General features: G+C 27.5%; 3 protein-coding genes across 3 annotated transcripts; all 3 read right to left on the reverse strand.

The window, feature by feature from the left end:
• Positions 1-1,203: 1,203 nt before the first annotated feature.
• Positions 1,204-1,842, reverse strand: LOC111690278. Its single transcript, XM_023452733.2, has 3 exons — positions 1,718-1,842; positions 1,538-1,655; positions 1,204-1,341 (listed from the first exon to the last, which is right to left on the reverse strand). Exons 1-3 carry the CDS (start codon positions 1,791-1,793, stop codon positions 1,242-1,244), a joined length of 294 nt encoding a protein of 97 aa, XP_023308501.2. The 5' UTR covers positions 1,794-1,842; the 3' UTR covers positions 1,204-1,241.
• Positions 1,843-2,623: 781 nt separating this feature from the next.
• On the reverse strand, positions 2,624-3,180 carry LOC111690267. Its single transcript, XM_023452720.2, has 3 exons — positions 3,047-3,180; positions 2,853-2,970; positions 2,624-2,785 (listed from the first exon to the last, which is right to left on the reverse strand). Exons 1-3 carry the CDS (start codon positions 3,132-3,134, stop codon positions 2,683-2,685), a joined length of 309 nt encoding a protein of 102 aa, XP_023308488.2. The 5' UTR covers positions 3,135-3,180; the 3' UTR covers positions 2,624-2,682.
• A 9,990-nt stretch (positions 3,181-13,170) lies between these two features.
• LOC111690238 (sodium-coupled monocarboxylate transporter 1) lies at positions 13,171-21,089 on the reverse strand. The gene is made up of 10 exons (XM_023452690.2): positions 20,910-21,089; positions 18,585-19,199; positions 15,600-15,665; positions 15,389-15,508; positions 15,158-15,312; positions 14,846-15,095; positions 14,411-14,791; positions 14,155-14,345; positions 13,887-14,076; positions 13,171-13,707 (listed from the first exon to the last, which is right to left on the reverse strand). The coding sequence occupies exons 2-10, from the start codon at positions 18,942-18,944 to the stop codon at positions 13,648-13,650; spliced, it is 1,773 nt and encodes a 590-aa protein (XP_023308458.1). The 5' UTR covers positions 18,945-19,199; positions 20,910-21,089; the 3' UTR covers positions 13,171-13,647.
• Between the last annotated feature and the right edge of the window lie 819 nt (positions 21,090-21,908).

The raw sequence follows: 21,908 nt of genomic DNA on the forward strand, positions 1-21,908 counted from the left end.
AGCTATGTTAACCTAGCACTCTCTGAGCGAGATTTATGTTATTAACATAACAGACTTGTTAACATTGAAAAAACGGAGCTAACTTTCGGAGCTAACTTCACACGCATCATATCAAAACGAACAGAAAACAGCTATTTTCGGGTTTAATAAAATAACGATTTTAACGAAACTTCTCCACAAATCAATGACTTTTTCAATCGAAATCCCGTTCCAGAACAAAAAATCGCGCTGTGAAAATTTAGAAATATATAAGAATTGTCTGAAAGTATATACAGCGAATTGCCCATAAATTTTAAGTTCCTTTAATTACAGGATGATTTTTCATTTATTTTTGAAGCCAAATATTTTACTTCCAAAAGCCCCGTCTTAAAAATTGTTAAATAACATTGAATGAATACACATAAACTCTTCTCTTTTGAAACATTCGACCACTATAGTAGGGAGGGATTAGGCGTTTGTACTGATGTTTGTAACGAACAAAAATATTGGTCCCTATGTCCACTTTAAATATAGCGATCGACTCAAAATCACTTTCTTAGTCAATGTTAGTCCGTTTGCAGGGGTGACTGGCTGTCGATAAAAACCTTGTGCGCAATCTACAGTCCACAATTATCAAGATATTTTGATAAAATTTGCATTATACGTATTTTTCAACACAAGGACGATACCCATTGAAAGTCGTTGGAATCGATACATTATTTCACATACAACTCCATACAACTTTACCTTCCGATTTTGGGGTTTTCACTAATAACTACGTGAAATTTACTACTGTCTCTTCGAACTAAGTTCTATCATCCCGTTTTTTGTAATGATCGACTGTCAAATTCAATTTATACGGAAAATGCTATATATCTCCTAAACTGCTTTCACTTCTAACACTCTGTTTTTCTCCTTGTTTCTTGATATTGTGACAACAAGAGATACTATTAGTATGGCTTGAACGTCTTCAATAATTTAAGTCAATGATATATGAAACATATTACATATATACATTTTTGGATGTTAAGTTTCATTTTATTCCAAGATGGTTTCATATGGATTCTACCTGCATTATTTTATTGAAGTATTTTGATAATGTTTAATATATTTTATTAAGATAATCAAAATATATATAAATGTATTTTGTTTCCATTTAACCTTTAAACATTTCAAAGTAAATAAATGTATCACATATACATAAGAGTTGAATCAATCGAATTCTTAATTTTAAATTATATCTTTATTTGTTTAAATTCCAATTAATAACATTCTTTCAATGCACAACATTCACCAAATGGAGCATCAAGATCAATATAGTCAGGGAAATTACATCCAGGTGGTGCTAAAACTACTCCACATCTATAAAATATACATACATATGTATGTATGTTGAATAACAATAAAATAAAAAAAATAATACAATTCATTACCATTTAAAGTGTATTGACTTATATTTTATAATTTTAGACATTTCTTATTATCATTCAGAAATCATCCATAATTAAAAATATTTGAAACAAATTGAAATTTCTGAATATTTTCAAAATTTACTTACGTTTGAAATGTGGCATAACCGTCATCATAGCACGTCATCAGTGCACATTCTCCAGGAACTTTTCCCACCTCACCAGGAGATAGAATTATACCATCACGGACGCATTTACCAGGATGATCTATGATATATGAAATGAAATTAAATTTATTTCTTTTTAACCTAAAATCAAACAATTATAACCTGGATCTCTGAAGTATCCTGAGTAATCCTCTGAAAAAACAGTTACAATTAAAGCTAAAAATATTAAAAATTTCATCTTTTCTTGCACACTCTCAACGCTTAACTAAATTTTAAATTAAATTTTAAATCTTTGATTATGTATATAGCTTAAGTTATATTTACATATATAATCAGCACTAGGGATGCCAAATAGAACTTGCTTTTACAAATCCCGGGATTCGGGATTTTAAAAATTTTAATCGCGGAATTTTTTGGGATTTCAAGATTTTACAAAAATACATATTTTTGTATATGAAAATTTAAAGCATTTTATGTTTGTGAAGAAAATTGTTCCATTTTGTGGGAATTTAGCAGACAGAAGATATATTTATATTAAACCTAAATAATTCCAATTTCTATATAAAAACTTTGAAAATTTCATTAATCAAACTACTTCCAAAATAAAAATAAATATCATGTTTCGAAATAAGTACGAAGTTTTTAAAACATCATGAAATAATAACTTTTACAGAACCCAATACAATTATTCAAACATCAATTAAAAACCTTTTTATGCGTTTACATAAAAATACATCCCTGCTCTAATGCGACCTGCTTGTTTTTTTGAATCATTTCAAAAAATGAAGAGAAGCATACGACTGTCAAATTTTCCATCCGTATTCTCTCTCTTAATGTGTAATGGTTTCATTGCAAATTGCGTTTAGATGATCCCATTTGTACTCTTTTACACAAATTTTTGACAGATCATATTACTTGTATAATCGTGTAAAGGCTTTAGAATTTATCTATATAAATGCTTTATTATTAATAAAAATAATTCAAATTTTGAAAACTGCTCACACTCACTGCTGTAGGGTAATATATAGTTGGCAAGTCATTCTTACTTGTTTTAAATTAATAACTTATAATTTTTATTTTTATATCTATATTTATTAAATTAATTATTTAAAATACTTTATTTTGATTTAAGGGCATATAAGTTTCTTTTCACAGCAGTCGGAATATGGAGCACTACTATCAATATAGTCACCATATTGGCAACCGGGTGGAGGTAACATAACACCACAACTATAATAAAATAAATTTAATTAATAATACTTTTAATAATACTTTTAATGCCACTTATTATAATCACCTTTGAATACTGGCAAAACTGTCTTCACCACATGAAAATCTAGCACACTGCCCAGGTAATGTTACCTCTTCACCGGGTGACAGAATCACATCATCATAAACACATTTTCCCGGATGATCTTTAAGATTTTAAAGGAAAAATAATTTTTTGAAATCTTACTTTTATTTAAATAATAACAAATATTTAATCGTTACCTGGATCTGTAAAGAATCCTACAGATTCGCCAGCAAAAGTAAGAGAGAAAACACTTAAAATTAAACTCAAAACTATAAAAAATTTCATGTTGTCTTTAGCACTGTTTATGGTTAACTAATTGTTTAAAAAGCAAGGGATTTTATTTTTAAATAAATATTATACTTACATATATAAAATAAAACTATAGACAACAAATATAAAGTGCTTGACACGTTTTTAATTATATACAATAATAGTTTTTAAATTAGTTACGCTGATAATGATTTATAAACAAAAGTTTGTGCTTTTTTTTTAATTACATTTTTTCTTTTTTTATTTAAATAAACAAAAATATAAACAATTTACAATTCGTAACCTTTGTTGTGAACCCTATTTCTACTTAAACAATTTTTACTACAGATTTTAAAATTTCTATTTTTTTTTTACAAATAACTTATTTTTAAGTTGTGTTTCAATTATAATATTATTTACATTTTGAAATATGATAATTGTCAAATTTTACTCTTTTTTTCTTTTGTAAAACTCATTAATAATATTTGTTTATTTCCGTATTTAAATATTTGAAACATTATGAAATCTGTCAAAAATAAACACTCCCTCATTATTGTCATTAACACTATTTTCGGAGTTTGCAGTTCATGATTATTTGTTTATATGAATATATATTTCATAATTCTTACACTGCATAAATTCAACTTTGATAACCCTAAAAATAAACTCCTGGTTTGGGAGAAATAAAAAAATAAATGAACAATTTATACAGATTTGCCGGTAGCATTATGACAGCTGACACAAAACAAATACAAAGAAATAGGAAATTAAAGTTGACCATATCCGACCTTATCATACTCTACAGCGCAGTGCCCAGAATTAAGACTTGGTTTAGTCTTCAATTGTCTCATCCTTACACAAACTGTTACAGTGAATAATTTTGTTATAAATTATTACGAAATTTATGTGATTTTCGTCAGAAGTCACTTTATGGAATTCCAGGTCTGTTATAGGCCGTACTGTATAGATTTAATTAACTCTTTAAAATCTTTACACTTCACAGATATTTTTCAAGGGAACAATGGTTATGTGTTTTTTTTTTAAATTCTGTCCATGTTTTTATAAAACTTTTTTATAAAGGTCACAGGGTCAAATGTTCGATTTTAAGCCAACTTTTCGGAAGGATTTTTTATAGAGGTTAAGAGAAATTAAAAATCGATTTCCAACAAAATCGTTCTAGAATTATTTATGAAATCATTAATATTTCGAGATCTCTAAAAGGTTTAATTAAGATGGGACATTTGACTCTGGAACCGTTATAAAATTTAATACAAAATAACATATTTATAAATCAGTACCTACAAACTGATTCGTAGGGTACTGAAACAATACAACAAAGTATTTAAACTATATTTTTTTAACATAGAGAGGCCTTTAGACAACTGACACTGTTACCACATACAGAGCTTTTGTTGAATGGATTATTTGTAGGACCGAATGTATATTTGATATATGTTTGTATTACTATGTTTATTAAATAATGTAAAATACAAAATAATCTTTAAATACGTACACACATACATACTTAATATGTATTACATATGGATGTATGTATATGAATGCACAAATATCACGCTTTAATATAAAAAGGAAGTCGTTGAGGGTACTATTACTACTCCTACCAGTAGTACTACGTGTACTATAAACAACTTATTAACTGTACACTCAGAGAAAATGTAAATAAAATAACACATTTTAACTAAAATCTGTTTTTTAAATTTTGCACTTTTAAGAGACAGCATTAGGAATATAAAAATTTCTAACTTTAAGTTTATAACTTTTCACTTGATTTTCTAAGTGTATTTTGCCTACGGTTGCTACTTTTTTATTTTTTTTTATATATAAATGACATGCATGACATGTAACAATAAATGATGATGATTGTTTTTTGTGGTTTCTGTTGTTTCATCTTTTTCTTTTTATTAATGAAGCTTAAATTCGCATGACCGTCTTTTTTTTGTGGAAGGTTTTCCTATAAGAAACTTTTAGAAGATTTTATGTTTTTTTTCTATTTTATAATGAACTTTTACTTTTTATGTTTTACAACCAAAAAGAGGAAGAGATTTTTCATTTGTGTATTTTAAAAATGTTATGACGTATAAGCAGAACTTTGAAATAATTTTAAATTTTATGGGATTTTAATTAATATATACTGATAATTAATTTGCACCAAATAATATTCTATAAATTCATGTTTAGTTTGGTAAAATATCTAATTGTTCTTACTTAAACAAATAATGATTACACTACTTTAAGTTTCTGCAACAAAATGAATTTTTTGTCATCATAATTTTCTAACTCCAAAAGTGATTTGACCGACAGCAGCGACCATTGTCTCGATGTGTGTCCAAGATGTCTACTATAAAATTATCGTGTTATGCCACTAACTAATAAGTTAAGATTATGATATTAATAACCACAATTTAATTGTTGATTTAGTTTAATATACAATTGCAATTGTGGATACCAGAGTTGCCAATATGAAAAAGGGAAAATCTGTGAATTTTCTATGAAAAACCTAAAAATCGCTGTTAAACCTTTTGTATAAAAAGTCTAAAATCGGCTGTAGATCCTTAAATATCGCTCAAATCAAAAAAATAGTGAAAATCTGTGATCACTCATATTTTGTACAAAATATCGATTTTTATATGGAAAATCTAAAATTGGCTCTAGATCCTTAAATAACGCTCCAATCAAGAACATAGTGAAAATCTGTGATCACTCATATTTTGTATGAAATATCGATTTTTGTATGAAAAATTTAAAATCGGCTGTAGATCCTTAAATAACGCTCCAATCAAGAAAATAGTGAAAATCTGTGATCACTCATATTTTGTATGAAATATCGATTTTTGTATGAAAAATTTAAAATCGGCTGTAATTCCTTAAATAATGCTCCAATCAAGAAAATAGTGAAAATCTGAGATCACTCATATTTTGTATGAAATATCAATTTTTATGTGAAAGATCTAAAATCGGCTCTAGATCCTTCAATAACGCTCCAATCAAGAAAATAGTGAAAATCTGTGATCACTCATATTTTGTATAAAATATCGATTTTATATGAAAAATCTAAAATCGGCTTTAGATCCTTAAATAACGTTCCAATCAAGAAAATAGTGAAAATCTGTGATCACTCATATTTTGTACAAAATATTGATTTTTGTATGAAAAATATAAAATCGGCTGTAGATCCTTAAATAACGCTCCAATCAAGAAAATAGTGAAAATCTGTGATCACTCATATTTTGTATGAAATATCGATTTTATATGAAAAATCTACAATCGGGTTTAGATCCTTAAATAACGCTCCAATCAAGAAAATAGTGAAAATCTGGGATCACTTATATTTTGTATGAAATATCGATTTTTGTATGAAAAATCTAAAATCGGCTGTAGATCCTTAAATAACACTCAAATCAAGAAAATAGTGAAAATCTGTGATCACTCTTATTTTATATGAAATATCGATTTTTATATGGAAAATCTAAAATCGGCTGTAGATCCTTAAAATCTAAAATCGGCTGTAGATCCTTAAATAACACTCAAATATCGATTTTTATATGGAAAATCTAAAATCGGCTGTAGATCCTTAAATAACGCTCCAATCAAGAAAATAGTGAAAATCTGTAATCACTTATATTTTGTATGAAATATCGATTTTTGTATGAAAATCTAAAATCGGCTTTAGATCCTTAAATAACGCTCCAATCAAGAAAATAGTGAAAATCTGTGATCACTTATATTTTGTATGAAATATCGGTTTTTGTATGAAAAATCTAAAATTGGCTCTAGATCCTTAAATAACGCTCCAATCAAGAAAATAGTGAAAATCTGTGATCACTCATATTTTGTATAAAATATCGATTTTAATATGAAAAATCTAAAATCGGCTGTACATCCTTAAATAACGCTTTAATCAAGAAAATAGTGAAAATCTGTGATCATTCATATTTTATATGAAATATCGATTTTTATATGAAAAATCTAAAATCGGCTGTAGATCCTTAAATAACGCTCCAATCAAGAAAATAGTGAAAATCTGTGATCACTTATATTTTGTATAAAATATCGATTTTATACGAAAAATCTAAAATTGGCTGTAGATCCTTAAATAACGCTCCAATCAAGAAAATAGTGAAAATCTGTGATCACTTATATTTTGTATGAAATATCGATTTTTATATGAAAAATCTAAAATCGGCTGTAGATCCTTAAATAACGCTCAAATCAAGAAAATAGTGAAAATCTGTGGTCATTCTTATTTTATATGAAATATCGATTTTTATATGGAAAATCTAAAATCGGCTGTAGATCCTTAAATAACGCTCCAATCAAGAAAATAGTAAAAATCTGTGATCACTTATATTTTGTATGAAATATCGATTTTTGTATGAAAATCTAAAATCGGCTGTAGATCCTTAAATAACGCTTCAATCAAGAAAATAGTGAAAATATTTTGTATGAAATATCGATTTTTGTATGAAATATCTAAAATCGGCTCTAGATCCTTAAATAACGCTTCAATCAAGAAAATAGTGAAAATCTCTGATCACTCATATTTTGTATAAAATATCGATTTTATATGAAAAATATAAAATCGGCTGTAGATCCTTAAATAACGCTCCAATCAAGAAAATAGTGAAAATCTGTGATCACTCATATTTTGTATGAAATATCGATTTTATATGAAAAATCTAAAATCGGCTGTAGATCCTTAAATAACGCTTTAATCAAGAAAATAGTGAAAATCTGTGATCACTATTTTTTTATGAAATATCAATTTTTATGTGAAAAATCTGAAAACGGCTGTAGATTCTTAAAAAACGCTCCAATCAAGAAAATAGTGAAAATCTGTGATCACTCATATTTTGTATGAAATATCGATTTTATATGAAAAATCTAAAATCGGCTGTAGATCCTTAAATAACGCTTTAATCAAGAAAATAGTGAAAATCTGTGATCACTAATTTTTTATGAAATATCAATTTTTATGTGAAAAATCTGAAAACGGCTGTAGATTCTTAAAAAACGCTCCAATCAAGAAAATAGTTAAAATCTGTGATCACTCATATTTTGTATGAAATATCGATTTTATATGAAAAATCTACAATCGGGTTTAGATCCTTAAATAACGCTCCAATCAAGAAAATAGTGAAAATCTGTGATCACTTATATTTTGTATGAAATATCGATTTTTGTATGAAAAATATAAAATCGGCTGTAGATCCTTAAATAACGCTCCAATCAAGAAACTAGTGAAAATCTGTGATCACTTATATTTTGTATGAAATATCGATTTTTGTATGAAAAATCTAAAATCGGCTCTAGATCCTTAAATAACGCTCCAATCAAGAAAATAGTGAAAATCTGTGATCACTCATATTTTGTATGAAATATCGATTTTATATGAAAAATCTAAAATCGGCTGTAGATCCTTAAATAACGCTTTAATCAAGAAAATAGTGAAAATCTGTGATCACTAATTTTTTATGAAATATCAATTTTTATGTGAAAAATCTGAAAACGGCTGTAGATTCTTAAAAAACGCTCCAATCAAGAAAATAGTTAAAATCTGTGATCACTCATATTTTATATGAAATATTAATTTTTATAGGAACAATTTTAAATCGGATATAAATTATTGGATGCGATTCAATCAAAAAAATGGTGATCACTTTTATTATTCATAAAAAAATCGAATAAAGTGGCAACACTGTCTACTAGTCTGTTGATGACGCAACTGATTGTTTATTAAATAAAAATATCTGTGAGATTTCTGTTGCTGTAGTTGAGTTACTAATTGATTAAGAATAACAGTTTTGCATATACTTTTCTTATTCAATGTACAATTTATTTTCAAGAATTTTAACCTTGCTTAATTAACAATATCAATTATTCAAAAGTGTACAAAAAAATGTTAAAGAAACTGAAGAGGTATAAAACAAATGTATTGAAGATGTAATTTTGTTTTTGTTTGTTTTAAGTAATTCCTTTCAATTGTGACCTTTAGTTGAGCAGAAATTAATAATTTTTGTGTGTTAACACCCACGCATAAATTGATTTTACATACTCACTGATTACACAGAAATATGTACGTATAAAGAGCAAAAGATCTTTATCAATTTAAAATGCTTCTCTTTATGTGAAATTATTTATATTTTTATGTTTTACAATGAATTGAATTAAGTAATTGCTAAATAATTTTAAGTAAAATTTTAATAAATAACATATGAGATGTTTGGATTTTTTTGATTTTAGTAAATGAAGTATTTGCCATTATCAATCTAGATTTATTTATAAGTGTTAAATTTAAAGTGAATTGAAAAATCTCTTTACAAAAAGATTTTTAATATTTTTAAAAACCATTAAAATAATTTTTAATATTCACCAAATCTCAAGAAACTAGATTAAAGATGTTTTAGTGTCAACTTAATTTTTCTAACTTCTTATAAAAATATATATCTTTGCAACATTATTGAAAAAACTAGGTCAAAAACAGAAACAGCAGTCACAGTCCCAACATTTAGACGGTGGTAGTAGACTGACAAAGAGCCAACAAACACATGGCACTATGAACAAATAATTAAAATAATTTAATTATTTAAATAAGTCACCACTTAAACTGAGGCATTTTCATCTAAACATAATTATAGTGTTTGCAAAACACTTGAGAAAAAAATATGATCAAGACAAATACAACATTGTATAACTTCGGCTAGAAAAAAGAAACAATAATAAAAAAAACCTCCAAGAGCAAAAATATCAATTCAATTAAAAAAGCCACCAAAGCACGTACTTACCATGAAATGTTACCGTTTCATTTGTTGTTAAACAATAAAAATATAAATAACTTAAAACAATATGTTGCTTTTGAGCTGGTTGAATTTTGATCTCATGAATAAACACCTTAAGTGGCAGTTGTATGCTCTCAATCACAGCTTTTGTAAGTAGACATGCGGGTTTTGTCCGGTCGCTTGGAACATACAACATACACACCCAATGAATTGTGGGAAGAAGCGATATTGTGAAAAAATCTTATAAGGGCTGGTCAAGCGTCTAAATTGTAACATTTTTTTATATTAAAGGTTAAAGGGTAGGGTAATTTTTTATTCGTTTATACTTTCCATTCTTATGTCAAGCTATTTAGGAAGATTTATTTATGGCAAATAACAACAGATTTGGCGTCAAATATTGTAAATAACATCGCCCCAAGTTGAAATACTTTAAAGCAACAAACAAGGTTACTTAGATGGCAAAAAATAAAAATCACTTTTTATTTGTTTTAAAACAAAAAAATGCGTGCTCTGTGCATTTTAAATTATAAATAATCCCGGCACATGCTGTTTTTTTTTTTTTCTTTAAAATCTATAGATTTTTACTACACATCAAGCAACATTGACCTTAAGTTTACTCAAAACAAAGCAATTGTTTCTTAAATAAATATAAATAAATAAAAAAATTATTGAATAACTTTTTTTATAAAAACAAAAAATAGAGACATATTTACAATGTGACAAACCAAACATTGTACTTTTAACAATTCTTTAAAAAAATCCTACAGAAAAAAGTCGTATCTGTTAAACATTCTCATGTTCTAAAGGTCATAAACATAAATTTTATTTTGTCATCTTAAGAAAACAACAACTTTAGCAAGAAAAAAAATAACAAATAACACATAAAAATTATATTTATTTTTATTAATAATAGATGCTAAAGGTTAAGGAAAATATTGGCACAAAAAAAGGGAATAAACACGATCACAGTATGCCACACAAACAGACTGACAAAACAAAAGACTTAAAATAGAAACTTTTTTTCGTTCAAAATGATAATTGACTTAAAATTAAATTAATTTGTTAAGACAACGAAAAGACAAAACAGTTCAATTGTTTTGACATTTTGACAAACTTATTATTTGATTGTTTATTTTAAAACTTAAATATAGTTCGATCAAGGTTTTACAGATTTTCACTATCTTCTTAATTAGAGTGTTTTTTAAGGATCTACTGCCGATATTACTTATTTTTATACGAAGATCTATTTTTTATGAAAAATACGAAGTGATCATAGATTTTCAATATTTTCTTGATTGGAGCGTTATTTAAGGATCTACAGCCGATTTTAGATTTTCCAGTCAAAAATCGATTTTTTATAAAAAATATTCACAGATGTTCCCTATTTTCATTGTAAGAACTAAAGTATAACAAAGTTATACTTTGGTTAGAGCATTATTTAAGGATTTTAATTATACCCTACACCACTTTAGTGGGGAGGGTATATTGGATTTGTGCTGATGTTTGTAACATACAAAAATTCGTCCTTAAAATATACCAATCGGCTTAGAATCGTTTTCTGAGTCGATTAAGCTATGTCCGTCTGGCTGTCCATGTAAACCTTGTGTACAAGTTACAGGTCGCAGTTTACAAGATAATTGGATGAAATTTGGCAGGCACGTATTATTGAGGATGAAGCCTATTAAAAATGGTTAAAATCGGTCCATTATTTCACCTAGCCCCCATAGAACAGAACCCCCCGAAAAGGGCTTTTGAGCTCATAATTATGTTAAATATATAGATATATCGATAAAATAAGGCACAGCTTAGTTTTATAGAAATCTTGATGACCCTGCTAAATTTCATAAAGATCGGGACCCATTTGACCCTAGCTCCCATACAAAGTCCCCCTCAGAAAATTACTTGAATATCCCAAATTAACTTATAAATAAATGAAATTCAGCACAATAAAATATTATGTAAATATAAATATATTCACAAAATTTTATCGGGCCATCGGGTCCATATTTGCCCCTAGCCCCCATATAAAGCTTTTTTTAGAAAATTAGTTTTTCATCCATAAATTACCTAAATGTATCGGAACAAGGAAATATTGAAGATAAATGCTTTATTATGAAAAATAAATATATGATACCCTACAATCACTGGTGTAGGGTATCATATAGTCGACCACGCCCGACTATATTTTCTTACTTGTTTTTTATTATTTTTTTTTTTATTTCTCAATTGTAATTTTCATTTAATTAAAAACTTATAAAAATCTTTTTGCTGCAGTAAGCATCTGCTATTGATTTTGTTAAACAAAAATAACTTTTTCCAATTAAGCATAGAAATTCGGTACTATTGTGTAATGATTGTAAAATATACAAATGTGTGTATGTGTGTTTTTAACACCATCACAACTTATTCGATTGTAAAACGAATAAACTAAATAAAGCTTTTCTACATATATAAACATATGGATGGTGTGTGGTGGATGCAACATAACTTTCTCCAAAAGCTTTTCAATTATGTTCTAGTGCTTTTTGTTTGCAACATTTTAACAGTTATATAAGAATACAATAGAAAATAAAAACTGTTGGTTGCAATTTGTCATAGATTTTGCATTGCCTTCGATAGCTCAGTTGGTAGAGCGGTGGACTGTAGATGCACTGATACATTTTCGTGATTTGTGTTGCGGTTTAAAAGGGACGTCGAGGTTGCGGAGCAATTTGTAGTACGTTAATTTGCGTAGTCGATCCAAATTGTTAGCCGGGCCCTGTTCTCTCCGTCTTATACATTCATGTTACAAATATATACAGTTGTTACGTTGATATCCATAGGTCGCTGGTTCAAATCCGGCTCGAAGGAATTGTGTTTATAATTTTGTTATTTAAAGATTTTGTAATTATAATTAAATAAAGTAATTTTAAAGCTTATTTTCTTGGCATTTTTTTAAATATGTACACATAATTTATTATTCTTCATTTATTTGCTGGGATGTCAGTGATTTTGATTATCTTTAACGACTGACTGCCTGCTGTCAATTAGAAAAATCTTCATTATTACTCTTAATCGTGTCAAATTGTAAATAAAAATCAATTAAATATTACAGCATTAAGTGTCAACTAGAATGTTTAAGTCTTAATGATCAAATCATGTAAAACATCAAAAACACTTACAAGTTCTTTAAACTCTACATTTGTCCAAATGTAGCAGCTACTAGCTCACTACATGTTGTTGCAACTCCCACATACAAAAAAACTTTTTGTTAAAATTGTTTATATTTATTTTAAACTAATTGCGTATTTATTTATACAATCTTATAAAAGTAAATTATATTTAATAGTATTTGATTAAAAATTGTTAATAAAATTAATAATAAAATTCTTACAAACATAAAACATTTATATATTATTCATACAATTACAATAAAGTTTTATACACGATCAGCGCTAGATCGATCGTGTTCAACATATGGATAGATGGAAGTTGTAAATTATTTTAAACAAATTATTCACTATATTTTGTCACAACAAAATAGTTGCTTTTAAATTTGTCAATAATGTAATATAGTTTTATTTAATCTGCTTATAATTCTAGAAATATAAATAAACCACTCTAATACAAAGGACATATACATACATTTGATCTAATTGCCAATCTATATTTTACTAATAACATACTTAAATAATCTTTATAAAATTAAAGTATTTACAACAATTTATTAAATTTGCTTTAATGAGACTCGGACGCTTATGTTGAAAACTCCTCTAAAGAGCTACTTCATCGGCCAATATTTTGTTTTTCAATGGAATGTCATTTTGGATATTCTGAAAAGTAATAGAACCATATTAAAGTCATTATTAAGTTTTTACAATAAATCGGACCACAGCCCTTGAGTTTTCTAAAGCCGAAAAACAATTTCAATATTAAATTTTTTTCCCTTATCTGTTGAACCACAATCTGCTCTATTTATTAACTAAATATAAATATTGCAAAAACAAATTACCTTAGATTTTAAATCTTCTCCACTATAATTAAAATATTTACGTATACAAGGTGTCAGTAGACATGGATCAACTTTATTTGGATCATTGCCACCAAAGATAAACGTACAGATGATGGCAATAACAATAGTTATGACTGCACCCAAGCAAGTGTACCACATATAAGAAATGCGGTACAAAGGAAAGATGTCACTGAAAGATGAAGTAATAAAAAAATAGTTAAAAATGATACATAATAATAAAAACAATAGTTGTATAGGGAGTACTTACTCTGCGGTTTCATGCATTATAGAAGTAGTATTGGCAGTTGACATAAATACAGATTCAAAACGATAATCACAATGTTCAACCGTTAAAGGTTTAGTTTGATATTTTAAAGCACCAGAGGCAACAGCCCATTGATTTTTTAAACTAATCCAAGACATGGCCATTACACCCAAAACACCACCAAGTAGAGAACTCTATTATAAAAATAAACACATTCGTATAAATATTTTATATAAAATTTTTAAAACCAAATACTTACATGACCATTAATCCAGGGCATAAAAATGCCAATAGTAAATATACCCAACAGAGGACCATTAGTAATGGCTTCCAAACTCATGGCCAATTGTAAAACTGTACCCATATGTTCTACTACATAAACAAGACCTACACACAAAGCACCAACTCCTACAACCACAGAACGCATAATCCACATATGGGCCGTGTCAGATAAAGGTCGACCCATAAAAGGCTTAATAAAATCTTCTAAAACTACAGCTGACATGGAATTTAAACAGGTAGATAAAGAACTCAAAGCAGCACTAAAAACTCCGGCAATAAATAGACCTGTTAAGCCGGGATATTCACCCAAAGTTTTCATAACAAACAAGGGCAACAACTGATCACGTGCCTTGGCCAACTAAAATTATAAAAATATGAATTTTTATTCCTATTATTTGCAATAAAAAATTACCTTAGTAGTTAAGGGATCACAATCCTTGTAGGTAGCATAGATTAATAAACCATTAAAACTGCAAAGAGCCATTAAGATTAAAACACCCAAGCAAAATAGACACAAGGCCTTGCGTGCTGCCCCTAATGTTGGCAAAGCTAAATATCTTTGTATCATATTTTGAGAAACAGCATTTGATTGTGTCCAATAGAAAACTCCACCAATTACTTGTGACCAAAGGGTATGTCTTACCGTGGGATTTATATTAAAACTGTAATCATTAAAAATTAATAAAACATTGATTCTATGTAAATTGAAAATAATAACACATACTCTGGCCTTTCGATTCTACCCGAATCCCAGGCTTCTTGTAAAACTTTAGAAGCTCCTCCTATATCCATGCTGCCCTTAATAGCCACCATTACCAAAGCACCTATCATCGATATAGTTTGTACAACATCAGTCCAAACGACAGCTTTAAGACCACCCTAAAGAAGAAAACAGAAATAAAATTAATAAATTTTCATTAATTAAAACTTAACTTGTGGACATTTGCCAACTTACCAAACTTGTATAGAAGACACAAATTATACAGACAATGGGTGTGATGGTGTGTACTGCCACTCCAGTGACCTGATTGAAGGCCAATGCTGGTACATAAATTACAATCGGCAAATAACCAATCTGTCATATAAATATATTATTTGTTTATTTTAATTCTTTTTTTCTTATTAATATTTTAAAGATGATTTTTAATTTCATATGCTTTACTCACATTCATGATAGTGAACATAACTGATCCAAACATACGTAATCTGATATCAAAACGACTTTCAAGGTACTGAAAATAAAAATAAGGAAAAAACATTAAACTTTATATTGATGAGTTTTTAATGATGCAACACTAATATTATGTTGAAGATATAAACAAACAAATTTATTAAATAGTCATATACATAGATATTTCAAACAAAAGAAAATTTAATTTTACTTTTAAATAAATTTACCGAATCTTTTGATTTCCTACAATTTTTGTTAGGAATATTGACCAAATTGTCTACAACTGAACCAGAACTGAACTAGAACTGAAATAGAACTGAACTAGAACTGAACTAGAACTGAATTAGAACTGAACTAGAACTGAACTAGAACTGAACTAGAACTGAACTAGAACTGAACTAGAACTGAACTAGAACTGAACTAGAACTGAACTAGAACTGAACTAGAACTGAACTAGAACTGAACTAGAACTGAACTAGAACTGAACTAGAACTGAACTAGAACTGAACTAGAACTGAACAAGAACTGAACTAGAACTAAACTAGAAATAAACTAGAACTAAACTAGAACTATAACTGAACTAGAACTTGAGCTGAACTCATCAATTATATTGAAATAATTGTCGCTTTTGTTTAGATATATTAACACTGTTGTAAATAATCGGCACGTACACAATCATGATAAGATCTAATCCATTTAAATATTGAATAAATGGAATATATATCTAATACATAATATGGTTGTATCATGTATATAATATATATTTAAATATTTTTTACCTATGCATGTATATTGGCAATTTAGTATTTTAAATTAAAAATAAATATTATGATGGGAATATTTTATTCTTCACCATTATTATTAATTTTTAAATTTGTTAAAAGATAAAAACAAGAAATTCCGCAGGAAATTCCGTACACAATTATTTTGCTTATTCATTAAGTCCAATGAAATGAGAAAAATCTATTTTAAGAGAAAACTACGTCATGGGTAAAAGAAGAAGCATCTAATTTCGAAATTTATTTATTTTTTGTTAAGCAAATCAACAAAAATCAAATACTGTATTTGTTTGTTTGCGTGTTCAAAATTTTGCATACATTTACAGGTTGAAAATTTACATTTTATATTTGTATAATTAAATTATTTTGCCGAAGTATTTGTGATTGTTTAATGTAAACAAACAATTGAAATAAATTAAGGCAGGCAAAATTAATTGCAATGGAATGAATTAAAAAAATCGAGTGAAAAGAGAAAAAATCTAAAATTTCTGAGAGGAAAATTTAAGATTTCTAATACAATCATAGTCTTATCCCATGTGATTAGAATTACAAGAAGATGCACTGATGTTGCAATCAAATCATTGCAAATAAAATTTCATTTAGGGTGGTTCCGTTCAATGAAAGTTATCTTCATACCAAAATTTTGGTGGGTTAGTTTTAAAACAAAATTTCTCAAAGAATGGTGATCCAGATCAAATGTTTACCAATGACTCATTTCTCGATTAACATTATAGAATGAATACAAACTTACTTAAAGGCCACCCTAATATCCATTCAGGTGTATGTGTATTTGTAATTTTTGCTCGTTATTTACTTGATAAGTGGCGCTGTGATTTTTTTTTTTTTTTTTTTCATTCATAAAATCAAATGTGACAGTTTTTATATAAAAAAACTAAATAAATTCACTTTAGCTAATTAAAGCAATTTGTGTAAATAGACAAAATAAAATGAAAATATGGACATCAACACAGAACATAGAGAAGACAGAAACACTATTGTAAATTGTTGTTGGTGTTGTCTGTCTATTATGTTTTTTAATACTATTAGACGGCCGACTAAGAAAACTCATGTCGTTATATTCATTCTACTGATATTGTTAATGATGTTTATCATAGAAACTTAATGAATGTACATATTTATTACAAATAATGACCAAAGTCAATGCTAATTTAAGGATTAAATAAATTTAAAAAATGTATACAAAAATCTGAGAAATTTTGTCAATTTATTATTTAATTTTTCTCTGGGTCCAGTAATAATCATTAAATAAATAGGCAAAATATTGCTGCGTTTTTTCGAAATAAAATTTTAAAATTATTGGCTAGAAATTAAGAATTCAAATCCATCATATCGGTAATACGTATAAAGACGCTCGGTCACTTAGAGATCTGTTAAGAGATTCTAGAGTTTAATAAGAATTAATAGTGCACTTTGCAAATAAATATATGCAACAAACTATGAATAACCATAGTAGTTCTGGTGTAACTAAGTTCGAATTTGAAAAGTATTGTAGTGTATCAAAGGCAAATGTACCAGAACATCTATCCGAAATTTTAAAACGTTCGTTTTGAGCCCATGTAAAAAATTTTTTAAACATTAATCTGGTAGGCAAAGGTGTGTACCTTTCTATAGAACTTATGTACATAATGTTAAAACATTTATTTCCTGATTACTGTATTCTGTTAAAAAACTTCAAAATTGTCATAAACAGCATGACCTACAATATTAGGGTGAATTTAAAAAGAGTTGTCTATTGGACTTGATTCAAATATGGACCCTACCTCATTAAGGTTAAACAACGACCGAATATGAAAAAATTAAATTTAAAGTTATTTACGAAATGGGAGCAATTATGGACCGATCAGTAGGTATAAACGTTTGTGACAAATTTTACTATATTATTTTAAAAGTTGCGATCTGTTGATTTATAACCATGATTACATTAAAACACTAACAAGTAATCAACGGACAAAGCTCAATAGAACGTAATTTTATGACTATATGGTGGATTTAGGACTAAATTTTTGTGTGTTACAAACTTTAAGCTAAACGCTCAATACCCACAGATAATGTTTCATAAAGACTAGCATCACTTTACCACTTTTCATTGCTGAACGTCTATACATAATTCTTTTTTGTTTACTTAAGAGTAATAAAATTCAAATACTTACTATTAAATTTTTAAATAAAATTCTACTTACCTCATAAGTCGATGTAATGCTTAAATTATGAAAAACAGGCAAATAAAATATGCCCATTACAAATCCCATACATATAACACCAAGTCCAACATAGGTATACTGTATACCATACGAATACACTTCCGTGGGTAGACCCAGCAGTGTAATGCCCGATATAAAACTGGCCACCAAAGATAATGCAATGGGAAAAATTAACATATTACGACCACCCATAAGATAGTCTGATTCTCCAACAGATTTCTTCATGAAGCCAAAATAAATGCCAATGAATATGCACAGCACAAACATGGCGACAAACACGACATAGTCAAGCCAACTGAAACGTTGTAATTCGGAAATAATGTTATCTATATCCGACATCTTGGCATACAATTGTACTACTATTTATTATAGTATTCCTTAGATAACGCAAAGAACTGTTCCGCCTTAAAAGACGGTGGTAAGCGGAAAATTCAAGGTTTTCCGTTGTAAGGACACTCAGTACTATTTTTTGGAGGGAGTTTTTAAAATAATATAACACTCGGGATTATTGATAGAAATTGTTTTTTTATTTTTAATTTAATTTCAACTACTAGTCCGTAGTAACTACTGGACGTTGTAAAATATCTACACCAACTAAATTTATGATGATCAAACTCGAATTTATCACCAAATTTACGCAATTTTGTTTTTTTCGTCTGTTAATTTATGTCAATTGTAGAGATTATCACAAGTTTAGACGAGAAAGAGTGATGATGTTTTGTATTTAAATTAAATATGTAAATATAAAATTAAGTTGATTCTAATGTTGATGATCATTTTATTCTCTCTCCCATTGTTGTGTTATTGTTTATGTTATTAGAGAGATAATAGATATGACTAAGATGACGTTATATTAAATAATGGGATCATTGTGTGATAGACATACAGACTGCAGACTTTTAGATTGTATTATTTTTTGCTTTATTTAAAGATTTTCTATTTAAAATATACTTCTACAGGATCTAGCAAAATCTAGTAGGATATATATTGTTTTTATTATGGAATAAGTAGAAAAGTCTTAAAAAGGATTTTCATGTAAGTTTTTACTTATTTTTTATTATAGTTGGCCTAGAACCATTTTTAAACCATTTTTGTGTCTCTGAGTTCAAAGAAATAAAAATAAATTTGTGTATTTTTAAGAGCACCCATTGTAATAGTCGTACTCTATTGTTTGCATTCGGTCAAACATTGATAATGTGGGTAGGCCCCATATATGATGAGTGTGATCATAATGTTGTTTGCTTGACAGACACGATTTTAATGATTTAAATTACTAAATTACTTTGCAAGAATTTTATTTTACAAATAGAATGAAAAAATCTCCATTAATCAAATAAATTACGTTGATTTGTAATGTTTATTAGCGAAAAAATTGAATTTTGGAGGTGTATGGCGGCACCATATATAAAGTGATTATTTATGTACATTAAACTGTTAAAATATTGTTTCAATTTCTTTGAAATTTGTTAAGTATAAGTATATTTCATATCGAAATATCCTTAAAAAGTAAACGAAAAATCGGATATCTCTAGACAGTAACAACTGATCTTTATGACTGGGTTTAAATATACATGCGCTTACGTACGTATAAATATGAACAAAAAAGTACCGATAATAAAAAACAAATGTTTCAAGTGCAAATGATATTTAATATAAAAAACTTTTAAATATTTCACATTTTAATAGAAATTTGGTCAAAATTAAAAATTGTAATATCTTTGGAGTTATTAGTAAAAAGTATCCGAGTCATTATGGGAAATCATTTGTTGTAGCCAAAGTCTAGACAATCCAAATGTATATAATATATTTTGAAAACAATTGAACATTTCTTTTAATCACAACAAATAATAGAATAAATATCTAAGAATATATATTAAATAATACACGTTTTTGCAAACATTCTGTCAAAATATATATATAATATAGATATTTAGTTTATCATATAGACAACAAATTCTATTGTAATAGCCAAAAAGTTTATATTAGGCAATTTTTAAAAATATTTAACATCCCCAAATAAACTTTCACTTGTTATTTAAGAAAATGCCAAATTTTTGAAAATATCTGTTCCTCTAAATATTAAAATAAATTTAATAATGACGACTAAACAATTTAAAATGAATTGCAATAGGTTAGCACTCGTGTTACAGTAATTTAAATACGAAATCAAGTGAATGATCAGTGGAAGAGAGAGAAATTGGATAAATGTTGGTAATTAATTAGGACGTAGTAAATTATATCACACTTATTTTTTTTAACACTTGCTTTCTCTACAATTGCATTTTACATAAGAAAATATTTAACTGTTATGCTTATGTTAAAAAAAAAGAACACTTTTTAATTATTAATCCAATATTTATTTAAAATATTTTTCACTTGTTGCTTAATTTTATTTTATATTAAATAAAAACTTTTTATCAATCACAATAGTGCCACACGAATCAGAAGAAGTGGAACAATTATTTTGTATTCTTCTATTACTACCGATCATAACGAAAGTCCAATGCACAACTGAGGGTGGCCATGAATGCTGTCGAAAGCACAACCCTCAACCACTTTGATCAATTGTGGGATATTCGTTCATTTACTCGTCATCATGCAAATTTACAAGAAGAAAAAAATTCATAACAAAAAAAAAAAAAACTTGGCTAATGAAAGCAAGTGAACAAACAGAAATACATAAATAAATTCTATTGTATTTAAGATTAGAGACTAAAAGAAAATCTCAAACTATATTTACCTACACACAAATTACATGCATACGTACATACATACATATAAAAGATGTTTGATCAACGCCTGTATGAATGAATGATAGTATTTATTTGGGATTTTCTTGTTCTATTCTAGTATATAGTTGTTGTTCTTGTTTTTATTTTATTGGTCCCATTCAATGTCAAGTTCAAAATCGTTTATATACACATCCAACCGGCATTTACAGCTGAGATTTTTATATGTGAAAAAAATCTCTTTAAAAATTTAAACAAAATGCATTTTGTATGAGAAATTTACTTCTTACTGTGTATTTTACGTATGTAGAACATACAATAGTGTATTTGTAACGAATTGACTGCACACTTTGCTGAGGTTTAATGTCTTTGTTATGGTTTATGCCTAGGCTTATCCTTGATCTTTTTATACAAATATGAACGGAACACAGTAGATCGTTTAACTATTTAATATTAATTGCAAATTAAATTTCGTTATAATTATCATATTTTATTTTTTCATATTTATAAAATAGTTATCATTTTCAGAGATAAATAGTTACCCTTGATCACTTACTGCATCATTTTCATACAT

Source organism: Lucilia cuprina, chromosome 4 (genome assembly GCF_022045245.1).
Source record: "Lucilia cuprina isolate Lc7/37 chromosome 4, ASM2204524v1, whole genome shotgun sequence".
Lineage (NCBI taxonomy): Eukaryota > Metazoa > Arthropoda > Insecta > Diptera > Calliphoridae > Lucilia > Lucilia cuprina.

Coding starts and splice junctions, on each gene's coding strand:
- LOC111690278 (XM_023452733.2), bottom strand. CDS start 1,793: ATGAAATTTTTAATATTTTTAGCTTTAATTGTAACTGTTTTTTCAGAG. Junction 1,656..1,717: donor AGGATACTTCAGAGATCCAG/GTTATAATTGTT, acceptor CATATATCATAG/ATCATCCTGGTAAATGCGTC. Junction 1,342..1,537: donor GGTTATGCCACATTTCAAAC/GTAAGTAAATTT, acceptor TATATTTTATAG/ATGTGGAGTAGTTTTAGCAC.
- LOC111690267 (XM_023452720.2), bottom strand. CDS start 3,134: ATGAAATTTTTTATAGTTTTGAGTTTAATTTTAAGTGTTTTCTCTCTT. Junction 2,971..3,046: donor AGGATTCTTTACAGATCCAG/GTAACGATTAAA, acceptor AAAATCTTAAAG/ATCATCCGGGAAAATGTGTT. Junction 2,786..2,852: donor AGTTTTGCCAGTATTCAAAG/GTGATTATAATA, acceptor ATTTTATTATAG/TTGTGGTGTTATGTTACCTC.
- LOC111690238 (XM_023452690.2), bottom strand. CDS start 18,944: ATGTCGGATATAGATAACATTATTTCCGAATTACAACGTTTCAGTTGG. Junction 14,792..14,845: donor GTGATCCCTTAACTACTAAG/GTAATTTTTTAT, acceptor TTATAATTTTAG/TTGGCCAAGGCACGTGATCA. Junction 14,077..14,154: donor ATAATGCATGAAACCGCAGA/GTAAGTACTCCC, acceptor TTCATCTTTCAG/TGACATCTTTCCTTTGTACC.